General features: G+C 42.0%; 1 protein-coding gene across 7 annotated transcripts in view; it reads right to left on the reverse strand.

The window, feature by feature from the left end:
- Positions 1-453: 453 nt before the first annotated feature.
- pi4kaa (phosphatidylinositol 4-kinase, catalytic, alpha a) overlaps positions 454-13,356 on the reverse strand; it is a 30,437-nt gene continuing 17,534 nt past the window's right edge. For 4 of the 7 annotated variants that reach the window (XM_061747173.1, XM_061747172.1, XM_061747174.1 and 1 more), the window contains 17 exons: positions 13,158-13,237; positions 12,876-13,075; positions 11,944-12,031; positions 11,466-11,633; positions 11,313-11,366; positions 9,144-9,264; positions 8,930-9,059; positions 7,672-7,742; positions 7,495-7,567; positions 6,247-6,427; positions 6,036-6,140; positions 5,527-5,652; positions 5,236-5,356; positions 4,688-4,847; positions 4,523-4,612; positions 4,213-4,296; positions 454-3,128 (listed from right to left, as the gene is read on the reverse strand). In XM_061747173.1, coding sequence (XP_061603157.1) covers positions 2,867-3,128; positions 4,213-4,296; positions 4,523-4,612; positions 4,688-4,847; positions 5,236-5,356; positions 5,527-5,652; positions 6,036-6,140; positions 6,247-6,427; positions 7,495-7,567; positions 7,672-7,742; positions 8,930-9,059; positions 9,144-9,264; positions 11,313-11,366; positions 11,466-11,633; positions 11,944-12,031; positions 12,876-13,075; positions 13,158-13,237 — 2,114 coding nt within the window. In that variant the 3' untranslated portion in view covers positions 454-2,866. The remainder of the gene's footprint in view (positions 3,129-4,212; positions 4,297-4,522; positions 4,613-4,687; positions 4,848-5,235; positions 5,357-5,526; positions 5,653-6,035; positions 6,141-6,246; positions 6,428-7,494; positions 7,568-7,671; positions 7,743-8,929; positions 9,060-9,143; positions 9,265-11,312; positions 11,367-11,465; positions 11,634-11,943; positions 12,032-12,875; positions 13,076-13,157; positions 13,238-13,356) is intronic. The other 3 variants (XM_061747177.1, XM_061747176.1, XM_061747175.1) reach the window with 1 other exon arrangement.

Consider the following 13,356-nt stretch of genomic DNA (forward strand, 5'->3'; position numbering starts at 1 on the left):
CTAGAGCGGCTCCAACTAGCGGCGACAAATTCCTTGTGTGTTTTTGGACATACTTGGCAAATAAAGATGATTCTGATTCTGATTCCTGTATGTTGGAGTTTAAAAGGCGATTTAAGCGTATAGAAGGTGTTTATGTCACGTCACCATTATTATAACGTTATTATTGGAAGCTAAAGCTGCTAGCATTGTTAGTTAACGCAGCTCTACTTAGCTTATTTAGTGATAGCGCTTGGGCCTCTGTGTCAAAAGTACTTCTTTGACTCTGGAACTTCGTCCAGCCGTGCTGCCGAGTCATTGGCTGAGACACTGTTTGGGGGCGCAGTTATGTAAATTAGCCACATTGTGACATCACAATGAGGTAGAAGAGGAAACTGGCTCCCTCGGACACAATTTCAGAAATAGGTAGGTGATCTCCTCTGTGGGCGTCGTAGTAGAGTGAAAGAAGCTTCTAGAAAGATTTCAATTAGGTTTTTATTTTCAAATCAGCCACAGGTGTTTGTTGCTGCTCACAGTAGTGGAATGAGCCAACAAACATTGAAAACAAACAAAAAAAACATTTCCCAGGTGAAACATATGGACGCACACGTTGTCACGAAGGATGTGTTAAAGGTCATTTCACGTCAGATGACTTTTGGCAAAAGAAGCGGGGAAAGTGCACAACAAACAACTTGTTTGTGAAGGAGATTTTCCCCCTTTTGCTAACAGGGTTAGCCGCCATTCACATGAACCTCAAAACAGCACATGGATTTGTTTATTTTTTTTGCATACCGAGGGTCACTCGTGTCAAGGAAGACATGGCTTTTTTGTTGTTGTTTTTTACTTTTTATTTTGAGAAGTTATCACATGACACACGCACCAGGAATGTTTTCAAACAGGTTCAACACGCACACACAGTTGACTGTGCTAGCAGTGACGCTACATTCGCAAGAAAGTGGTTAATCCATCCAACCTTCCATCCATTTTCCGTACCGCTTGAACCTCACAAGGGTTGCGGGCGTGCTGGAGCCTATCCCAGCTATCTCCGGGCGAAAGGCGGGGTACACCCTGAACCGGTCGCCAGCCAATCGCAGGGCACATAGAAACAAACAAGCATTCACACTCACATACACACCTGCGGGCAGATTAGTCTTCAATTAACCTAGCATGCATGTTTTTGGGATGTGGGAAGAAACCGGAGTACCTGGAGAAAACCCACGCAGGCACGGGGAGAACATGCAAACTCCACACTGGCGGGGCCGGGATTTGAACCCCGGTCCTCAGAACTGTGAGGCAGACGCTCTAACCAGTCTTTCACTGTGCCGCCCTCATTAGTGTTTTATTTTTTATTTATTGAAGAAAAATAATGTTTTATTATTTACTGAAGTCAAATAATGTACAGAAGTGGTTCTTTTACATCAAATACTACTTCCAAAAATACTTGGGATTGGATTATACGCAAATGCATTGGACTTAAAATTGAAATACAACCCCAATTCCAATGAAGTCAACCTATATTTAATTGAATACACTACAAAGACAAGATATTTAATGTTCAAACTGATCAACTTGATTGTTTTTAGCAACTTAGAATTTGATGGCTGCAACACGTTCCCAAAAAGCTGGGACAGGGTCATGTTTACCACTGTGTGACATCACCTTGTCTTTGAACAACATTCAATAAAGGTTTGGCAACTGAGGACACTAATTGTTGACGCTTTGTAGGTGGAATTCTTTCCCATTCTCGCTCGATGTACAGCTTCAGCCGTTCAACAGTCCGGGGTCTCCGTTGTCGTATTTTACGTTTCATAATGCGCCACGCATTTTCAACGGGAGACCGGTCTGGACTGCAGGCACACGCACTCTTTTACTACGAAGTCAAGTTGCTGTAACACGTGCAGAATGTGCTTTGGCATTGTCTTGCTGAAATAAATGACTTTTAATGCAGAAATTAGGCAGGAATTTTAAGTGTTGGATGAATTGATATCATCCTTGAGGGCTGAAATAAATGGACTTTTCTACTATATTCTAATTCATTGAGATGTTCCTGTACTGTACCGGATTAAAACAAAGTTTAAGATACTGTAACATGATGCACAGTTTGAACTTTTAATTCAGTCATTCTTTCACCTGCCACTAGAGGGAGTCAAGTATTTGAGAATTCACGTTTTCACATTTTTTTTTGTCAAACTTATCCTCTGTTATGCGCTGAAAATGTGTTCAATTCACGGCTTTTGGGCGTATTTTGGTACGTGCGTAGATGAGTTAAGTTGCCACAAGGTGGCTCCAAAGCCTTGGATAATAGGAAAGTAGTAATTGATGTCGAGGATGTACAATGCAGTGGCTCCCTGCATACTTATATATATTTATTTTTAAGGGTAATTTTGTAAAATGAGTTTGAAGTATTTTGGGATAGGCGGCACGGTGACCAACTGGTTGGCGCATCTGCCTCACAGTTCTGAGGACCGGGATTCAAGGGAGATAAGCGGTGAAGAAGATGGATGGATGGATGGATGTTTTGGGATAGCTTGTGGCACATTTACGCTTTAAAATATTCATATATGCACTGATTAAAATTTTTAGGGGAGGTGTCAATTACTTGCAGTTTTTCAATATTATTATTGATTAATAATAGTTAAAGCCATTCCAAGAGGGCTAATAAAAATGTCGATTTTCAAATTTAAAATTGCCTTGGTTCGATAAAGTTTGGGAAACACTGGGCTAGACGCGGCTTAAAAAAAACAACAACCGCTGATACTCTGATTTTATCTCCCGAAGTTCCCAGAATGCCGCTGCGGAATGTAACACGTCACTGAGGATTTGTTCTTGTGGCCTGATAAATAATACAAACATGATATACACACTTAAAAACACTGCAGATTGTTTGATGCTAATATCTGAATACTGCGAGAAATAAAGTGCACTCGAGTGAGGACGATGATGACGATAAACACTTAAAGGGTGATTTCAAACAGCTCTCTTGGGAAAGGGCTAAAAGATTCCTATCGTGCTTGGAGTTATTGCGCCGCCGTCTTGCCGGGGCCGCGGCGAGGTCAGTAGGGAATTTGGTTCTGGTAATATTGCAGCATGTCGTACGTCTTGCTCCTGCAGCCAAGCCAAGGGAAAACGGGTTTGCACAGGAGAGGACAAACCTTTTTTTTTTTTTTTTTTTTTTTTTTTTTTTAAAGAAACATTCACAGATGAGTAAATAAATAAATGCAAATTAAAAAAAAAAAAAAAATCGACATATAAAATACATAAATTAGGCTCTTCTAATGATGAAATCATTTTTTCCCTTTTGTAATTTTATGTTTTACAATTGGTTTCACCCATTAACCAATTATCAAACACCATTTACAAATATTTAAATATGTACAATGGTTTATTTCAATTAATTAACTTAATCAATTCACTAATGAATTGAAAAAAAAAATAATGGAATAAATATAATGTAATTAACCAATTTTAAGGCAAAAGTAATGCAGCAAGTATTACTATGACTTAATTCATAGTTGAGCTAAAAAGTTGCTAAAAATGTGTATGTAAAATAGTTTCTTTTAAGAGTAAAATATTTCCTTCTCATTTTTAAATTGTATCATTCATGATGAATTAAATTAAAGCATTTAATAATGAATAAAAAAACTTAAATATACATATTTGAATGTTTATTTGACCAAAGTTGTCATTTAATGAACAATATCATAATTAATAATAATTACTATTAACCATTTTTGTCGGAGCTAAATAAATACATGAATAAAAATAAATACTGTACATTTTAATCAATCAATTTTAGGGGGGGAAAAAAATCTAAATTAATGCAACAAATATTTGTAGATTATAGTTAAAAACGAATTACAAATATGAATGTAAAACTTTCTTTTAATTAGGAAATAAATCACTCATTTTTAATTGTATTATTTAGAATAAGTTTAATAATAACTAAATAAGAAATTATTGAATGAAATAGATAAAATGATATATTTATTATTTATATGATTATATATTTGTATATTATACTAATATATTTCATAATTATTGTTAACCGAGATAAATGAATAAAATTCATTGTACATTGTGACAATAAATATTCAAAATCCTGAATCGTAAAAAAAAAAAAGAATAAAGAAATCATTTGAATACATCAATGTTAGAAAAAAATAAGACAGCTAATAGCGGAGATATGTGAGGCGTGTTGTAGTCCAGGAAGCGTTAGGCTAGGCTACGTTAGCTTACCTGCTACTGAGGAAGCAACTTTGGATGACCTTTATGATGAACGCCGCCGCCTCTTTCTCGCTCATCTGAGGATTAAACCTGCCTCTGATTGGCAGAGAGAGAAAAACAGTATTTTGTATTTTTTGCGGCTTCTGTCGTTCAAATCGCATCCCTGCTTATGTGCATTCCATACACTAACAACATGGCGAGGAACAGAGAAGCACAAGGTTGACAACTTAGCAACTTTTCCACTGCCTCTGGCGAGTATTTGTAAAAGAAAATCAGTGCTTATTTTAAGATCAGCAGTCATTTGTTTTTTTCCATAACTCACTTAAGGAGTTTGATGGTTTGTCCTCTGAAGCACGGCAGTCCCGTGTCCAGCATGAGAGTAACCAGAGACACCACCGCGTCCATGTAGGGACTGCAAGGACACGCCCACATTTGAAACAAAAACGCGAGCATTCCGCCGCCAACCGTGGAGGGGGCGTTTTCCTACCGCACGGCCAGGTAGCCTCGCACGCACATCTCCATGAACCACTTGAAGGGCGTGGCCTCCATCTTGCCGCCCATGATCATCACCATCTCGTCCGTCAGCTTGATGTCGGGCTCCCAGCCCAGGTTGCCGCCCGGCGAGCTCTCGAACATGAAGCCGAAGTCTGCAGGGAGAAGACCAATAAATTACAAATCATTTATGTAACGTGGGTTCACAATGGTGTACATGCTAGCTGCATTGTGTCGGTGGTTAACGATCATCGTGTCACTTCTCGTTGGATACAAACAGTACGCTAACGCGGGGAAAAATGTCGATTCCTTATCAATGTGCCTTAGCACGTTCTTTACTCGGGTTGCTATCTCGATACAATTTATGCCAGCTGCTAGCATTTTAGCAAGAGGTGTTGTAAGTCTTCCTATTGCGTTGAAGCCAAAGTTTGAAATAGGCCCACAAGACAAGCTTAACACGCAATAAAGCCTTAACAAATCTGGTTTACAGACAGCCCATTTAAAAGTTCTGCAGAAAGTTTTGAAGTTCTCCTTTTTCTTTACCGATGTGGATGAGGTGTCCTTTGCTGTCCAGCATGATATTGCCGTTGTGTCTGTCTTTAATCTGCAGCAGGAAGAGCAGCAGGCTGTATGCCGCCATGCTGCGGATGAAGTTGTAGCGAGCCTGAGGAGCATCCAAACCATTCAAAGAGAGACAGATGATGCTTATTTTCCACAATCTAAAACACTTCCCAGGCGTTTTAATAAAAGCTCCAATAACATGTCGCCTTGAAAATAGGACGTGAAAGAAAAAACGGCAAAATTGAAGTGACGAAAGAATTTCCAGTGCGGAACCTTCTGGAAGGCCAGCGTGGATTCGTCGCCGTACTGGTTCCGGAAGTAGTCGTACATGCCAAAGTCCGTCTGCCTGCCGAGCTGGTCGCGGGACTTGCAGTCCGGGATGCACTCGATCACGCCGCACTGAGGAAGATCAGTCGGTCAGTCCGACGGACCCCCGGCCGGCTTGGTGACCAAGACTTGCCGCCAATAGTGAAAACCCACAATTAACCCCCCCCCCCCCCCCCCCCCCGAAATGCTTACAATTGCCGTATTCATCATTTCAACCATAAACGTACCACAAACTATGATCCCAAAAGACAAAAGAATATAATTTTCCATCATTTACCTTTAAAACTAAATAGCTTGGAGATGATTTGATTTTGAAAACCAATACATCGGAAGTGTACACGCACATCTCTCTCAGACTCTCTTTCCCCATTTAAGTGATTGGAAATACTCTTAATCCGTTCCAGTTCTCCAAAAAGCACAGATAACCGGAGGCCAAGACTGTCAGGGAGTCTCACCCCGGGAGCAGTGGCCACCACCCGGTAGGGGAAGACGAAAAGGTCCAGGCCCACCAGCTGGAAGATGTTCTTGAAGAGCCCGATGATCTGCAGCGCTAGCATATCCTGCACACAGACAACACTGTCAAACTGAAAATTGGATTTTTAGATTAAAACAATAATAACCGAAGCCATACAGGAACCTTCGACGTTTGAGCAATGCGAGGCTTACCTGCCGACAGTCGTCGCCCACTTTGAAGATGGCCGCCTGCCAGCAGACCCGCCGCACGCCGTCCGGGTTGTCCTCGTCGTCGTCCAGCGAGTCGGACGGGCAGCGGAGGCCCTCGCGCTCCAGCTCGCTCACGCCGCAGCGCTTCACCTTGAACTTGGCCAGGTAGGGAGCCTTGGCAGCGCTGTGGTGAGCACAGACATATCGGAGACAGATGGCAGCAAAGCGCTACTTTCATCAAAATGAAGTTCCTAAACTCACTTTATTATAGTTCCTAAGATGGCGGCAATGAAACACTTTTGTCAAAATGAAGTTCTTCAACTCACTTCTAACATAGCTCGAACTACTTGTATCTAAATGTAGCGCCTCAATTTACTTAAACAGTTCCTTGGCATTAAGATGTCACGTGATGCGGCCAAAGTACTACTTTTGTCTATATGAAGCTCCTCAACTTACTTCAACATAGTTCCTTGGCACCAATATTTCACAATATGGTGGCAAAGAACCACTTCTGTTTAAATGGAGCTCCTCAACTCACTTCAATGTAGTTCCTTGGGCTCATGATGGGGCCAAACCATTTTTATGTCTAAATGAAGTACCTCAACTCACTTCGGAGATACGGTAGTTCGGAGTACAGTCCTCAACTCACATCAACAGTTCCTTCACAAAAGTGTGAATTCAATTTGAGTCGACATCAAAGCCCCTCATGATGCCGGATGTGATGATATCCATCCATCCATCCATTTTCTGAGCCGCTTCTCCTCACTAGGGTCGCGGGCGTGCTGGAGCCTATCCCAGCTGTCATCGGGCAGGAGGCGGGGTACACCCTGAACTGGTTGCCAGCCAATCGCAGGGCACATAGGAACAAACAACCATTCGCACTCACAGTCATGCCTACGGGCAATTTAGAGTCTCCAATTCATGCATTTTTTTGGGATTTGGGAGGAAACCGGAGTACCCGGAGAAAACCCACGCAGGCACGGGGAGAACATGCAAACTCCACACAGGTGGGGCCGGGGATTGAACCCGGGTCCTCAGAACTGTGAGGCTGACGCTCTAACCAGTCGGCCACCGTGCCGCCCTGTGATGATATCATTATGATTAATCATCCATTTCATTCCAGTTGACTTTTCATGAATTGGACTTTGGGATGAATTCTGTCTAGCAAGCGATGACTGCCCAAACGTGTAATTTTTCCTTGAGGTTGTGGCACAACTAATTGCGAAATATGACTTTGGGGAATGTTCTTACCTCTGCATGGGGGTTCCAGACTTGTAGTCAATGTCCAGAACGATGGCCTCGGGGTTACTGGGCAGGTAACAGCCTAGCATGTACATAAGTGGGGAGAGGGACATTTTTCACCCTAATGTTGTTTAAAAAAAAAAATAATAATAAATTTTAAAAAAGCAGCAATGATCCTGACGTTACCTGGCTGAACTTTGATATCGGACAGAGCCTTCAGACAGCCCCGTTTCCTCTCCTCCCCCTTGGGAATTGGCCTGAAACATCACCCAAAGATTCGCCCCTTGTAAAAATTGCTTGAAATATTATTCTTATCATTGCTCTTTGTTCAAATTAATCTTATGGCATCTGTAGGCACTTCTAAACATTTTGGGGGGCGTCAAGTACTCGTCGATTTTCGCTATTGTCCCCAGCCAAGAGTGGGGGAAGACTGTAATGTTTCGATAAAGTCCCGCTATTATTCGATACTGTCACTGTCGTCTTACGTATTGAATTGAAGCATGAAATCATGATGAAAACACTGTTTAATTACTTACACTTTATGTGATTGTTATTACTAGATGTTTTTATATAGTACAATACTTTAGAGTACTATTTATATTATTTTAAAAAATGGTCCAAAAATGAGGTCACTGATGGTGCCGTGGTCCACAACGCCTGACTTTGGTGCGGGCAGCGTGGGTTCAGTTCCCACTCAGTGACCGTGTGAATGTGAGTGCGAATGGTTGTCCGCGTCTATATGTGCCCTGCAACTGACTGGCGACCGGTTCTGGGTGTAGACCGCCTTTTGGCCCAAGTCAGCTGGGATAGGCTCCGGCGCCCTGTGGCCCTAACCAGGATAAGCGCTGTGGAAAATGGATGGATGGTCCAAAAATTAGCGTTTTTTTTTTTTTTTTTTGGATGGATTTAAAATTTTTTAAAAAATAATTTATTTTATTTTATTTTTTTTTACAACATTTTGGGAGAGGTGTAGGTTGATTTTTCAAAAACATTTTGCATGCGTAATATCATGACAATACTGAAAATTTAGGTCACTATAACATCCATCCACCCATCCATTATCTGAGCCGCTTCTCCTCACGTGGGTCGCGGGCGTGCTGGAGCCCATCCCAGCGATCATCGGGCGAGAGGAGGGGTACACCCTCAACTGGTTGCCAGCCAATCGCAGGGCACACACAAACAAACAACCATTCGCACTCACATTCACACCTAGGCGCAATTTAGAGACTTCAATGAACATAGCATGCATGTTTTTGGGATGTGGTAGGAAACCGGATTGCCCGGAGAAAAGCCACGCAGGCACGGGGAGAACATGCAAACTCCACACAGGCGGGGCCGGGGATTGAACCCCGGTCCTCAGAACTGTGAGGCAGATGTTCTAACCAGTCGGTCACCCTGCCGCCGTCACGATAACAGTGATGTGAAATTTTGGTTGTTTCCTTACTTGATGATGGCCGACACGTTGGTGATCTTGTTGAAGAAGTCAAACTCTCGCTGGTAGAAGTCTTTGGCCGGACCCGACAGCGATCCTGTGATCTCCTCCACCATTTGCTCGAGCAGATCCCCGATGTCAGCTGACACAGCCACCAGCCAATAGGACGCTCAGGTAAATAAACAATAATAGGGTAATGTTTATTTATTTATTTAGTTAAACTTACGGTCCTTCTGGTGCGCCTCCTCATCCATAAAGATGTTGGTCTTCATGTTCCAGATGAACTGGTGGGCCAGGAGCTGGGACTTCTGCGCGGCCCACAGGATGTACTCCCTCACGTAACCCATCTAGGCACACATCAATGCTCGTTACGTTGTATGGTGAAACCGTGCATATTTGAGGTTCGGCATTCGTAGATTTTTGGGGGAAGCTAGCATCTGTTATTCGCTGAAAATCTCACAGTTTGTTTGCTCAAGCCAAAGCAATTATAGTAATACTTTAGCGCTATCTGGCGGAATCTTGGTGTTTAGGCTAGTATGCTAGCAATATTATCGATGAGCCTTAAGTGAAGGTGGTTTGCTTGTGTTGAGTAATTTAACTACTGAATACATGTTTTTATGTAACACGGGCTCATAATTATGTACATGCTATATGCATGTCCACGTTGATGCTTTATGATCCTCTCCGTTTTAAGTGCTTTGCCGCCGTCTTGTGGAATTCATACGCAATTAAAAACCCCTTTGTGCGGGCTGTCATTGATTTGCAGATTTTTGCTAATAGCAAGGGAACACGGTATATTTTACTGGCTGGGGAATTTATTTACTCAATTGCAAAGAGTACCAGGTGGTTAATAGCCATAAGTCATCAAGTTTTGTCATTTTTAATGACATCTTTTCACATCATGTTTTCACAAATAAATGATGATAATAATAATAAACAATAATACTTTTTTTCAAAGGGGAGAAAGGTGTTCTTTTAATATTGTCAGACGTTTATTTCAATTAATCCACAAATAATGTTAATCAAGATAATACATACTAAAGTATAATACAAGATGTATTCATATACCTGAGGTATTTACTATGATGAACCATTTATTATATACAGCATTTATAATAACAGTTAATAAATAATTTCGTACAGAGATATGTCTCCAAAGTGTTCTCTGCCAATTGACTGTCTGTTGTCATACTAGAGCGGCTCCGACTACTGGAGACAAATTCCTTGTGTGTTTTTTTGGACATACTTGGCAAAATAAAGATGATTCTGATTCTGATTCTGGTCAAGGCGCGCGAGTGGAACATATTCTCAGGAGACCTACACTTGACCTAGGATTTGCAATGCATGGCAACAAAAACATCATCATACTCATGATACTGTTTTACCATCTTTTCTAAAATGATAATCAAACCTGTGCCTAAAATATATTATTAGTGTATTATATATACATTTCTTAAAGTAACTTCTTAAACAGCTAACTTACAATTCCATTGCAACATGCTGCCAATTTTCTTTTGTCTTGTGTTTGTGGTCACATTTCTGTCAGGCCAATTATATTACCCGTGCACTCACTGTAGTAGTCTCGCCACGCTGTACTATTTGCAAATCTGTTGTTGACCAATACTGGCCACTCGTGTGCCTGAGTAGCATCTGCACTACTTGCACAATCGACTGAGTAGTATCTGCAACATTTGCACAATCGACATTGTCTATTAAGTCTCGGCGCCCTTTGCACAATGGTCATTGCACTGGACTATTGCGAGATTAGTCATTCGCACTGCTCTCATTGCTAGAGAACTTTGTATCTTTTTGCACAATTGTCAAAAAATAAATAAATACATAAATTGTACCAGCATTACCAGATAACTAGCAACCCTTTATTGCTCAGCGACACGTCCCACCGGGAGGAGACCCCGGGGACGACCCGGGACACGCCACTACTACTTTCGGCTGGACTGGGAACACCTCGGGATCCCCCGGGAAGAGCTGGATGAAGTGGCTGGGGAGAGGGAAGTCTGGGGGTCCCTGCTAAAGCTACTTTGGACTTTGATGGCTTCGTGGATGAGGATTGATAAAAAAATAACGTGAGTACATTGTTAAATACTTCAATAAAGTACAAACAAACTCCGTTTCGCTCCCGCTGCCTTTTTAAAAACATACGCTAGCATGCATGCTACCGTATGTTTTAAGCTAGCCTATGTTTCACCATGCCTGCGCCCAATAATACGGTGCACCTTATGTATGTGTTAAATACAGAAATAAACCTCGTAACTGAGACTACGCCTTTTAATACCGTGCGCCTTATGGTCGCAAAAATACGGTACTCTCTATTTGAAATTGTTTTTACCACCCACATCCTTCAACCGTACCTTAACATACATGCATACATAAATACCTTATCGTAGCGCAGTGCTTGTACAATCTGCGGGATGTAGAACAAGATGGCGTCCTGTAGGGGGGAAGAAAGAAAACCCTCCCACTGATGAGCCCGCCGATGAGGAAGCATTCGTTGGAGTTTACGGGAAGGAAACGGAAGCACGCAACTCACTGGAGGAAAGGAGCGCAGCACCTTGACGCCGTACTGCGCGGTGAGCGGGTGCGGCGGGTACATGCTGCTGAAGTAGGACAGGCCCGTAGGCGGGTCGGCGGAGGCCCAGCACAGGATGTGGCTCAGCTCCGGAGAGTCGGCGTCGATGGTGTGCCACGTCACCAGGAACTATCAAAACCAACACACATGCGCGCACACACACACATTTGAAAAACAAACAACAACAACAAAAAGAGTACTTTTAAAATCCCTTTGTAGTGATGAGGGAGTCGGGAATGAGCGAATGATTCGGAACGCAGTCGCTGCTCAACACTACAAAGGGATTTTCAGTGGACATTTTGGGGACTAACTTGGCCTGCTACGGAGCTTTTATACAGTGGATGTTTTTGTGAACTATGTAGTCATTCGAGAGTAGGAAATAAGTGGGGAAATTCCGAACTGCGAAGGCTTTTGGCTCAAGTGGCAGACGTGGTCGCACCTTGACGGCTTCTGGAACGTCGCTAACGGCACCGGGATCCAAACGCACCAGCCGGGTCACCTCGCCCGTGATGGCGTCGTTCTTGAACCTGGCGAGAAAAGCGCAGCTGTCGAGTTATTTTGCCTTTTTTTTTACTCCCTGAAAGTGGTTCATTCAAGTGTATTTATGCTTGAATCTAACTGAATAATTGGTTAGTTGATTTGTTGTGATAAGAAATAAAACTAGTTTACATTTTGCAATTCATTTTATTGTTAAATGAATTATGATTAAGTTAGTTAGAAATACAATTTAAGATATGAAATGTACTATATTACATATTGTATATTTTAACAATAGTTTGCCCACTCCTGATTTCCTGTAATATTTGTTGAATTAATTAAGCCTTTTCCCCCTAAAATTGTGTAATGAAAATCTATTCATTTTTTAAACAACTTGTTAATTGATTTTGTGTAAATAATTAAAGCTATATGGCAGATGTGCTAACCAGTTGGCCACCGTGCCGCCAGAATTCTACATATTTAACAATTTTTGATCAATTCTCATCGTTTGGTAAATTCATTGTAAATCAAAAATAATGCCAGATCAGAACTTATTTGTTTAATTGAAAGAAAGTACTGTATTAAATTTCCATTAAGTCTTTTAATCATGTAACCAATCCATTTAACCAATGTTTACAAAAGAAAAATAAAGAGAGACGTCCTTGGAAACTATGAGAAAATGCAGAGTAGATAATGAAGTTTTTTTCCCCCCTCATTGAAAATATCTCTATATTAGTTCAACTAATAATAAGTCAATCTAAAACTAAATTGTAAGGAGACTTTGTGGACACCCTGTATCTTGCATGCACATTTGAACTCCTTTTTCTCTCATTTACAAATGGATTGGCTGATCCGTCCGTTTTACAAATCCTATGATGTATTAATTCCGGCAACCTGCTGGGCAGCTGCATGGCGAGGTAGGGCGCGATGTTCCAGGCCAGGTTGACGTTGTCCTTCCACTGCTTCTCAGTCAGGCTGATGTACTTGGACCGCCAGTTGGCGATGCTGGTCTCCACCGACTGCTCGGTGGCGATGGCCAGCTCCTGGGTACACAGCGGGTTGTACCACGTGCTCAGGCGCTCGATCTCGCTCGCCTGGACACGTCAAAGGAAAACGAGGCGCTCGCTCAAGGAGGGAAACGAAAGAGCCGGTTAAAAAGCGGACGAGGACGTTCACCAGCAGAGCCAACAGGAGGGTCCTGCGCTTCATGTAGTATTTGTGGAGCTGCGTCCCTCTGTTGCTCTTCTTGGACGCTCCTGCGAGACATGTTTTTGTCACATGCTGGACTTCTTCTCATCAAAGACTCAAGTAAGAGCCTCAACTTCGACTTTCAAATCAGGGTTAAGGTTTCAAATTGGGATTTGGGTTTAAAACA

The sequence above is a fragment of the Phyllopteryx taeniolatus genome, chromosome 15 (genome assembly GCF_024500385.1).
Source record: "Phyllopteryx taeniolatus isolate TA_2022b chromosome 15, UOR_Ptae_1.2, whole genome shotgun sequence".
Lineage (NCBI taxonomy): Eukaryota > Metazoa > Chordata > Actinopteri > Syngnathiformes > Syngnathidae > Phyllopteryx > Phyllopteryx taeniolatus.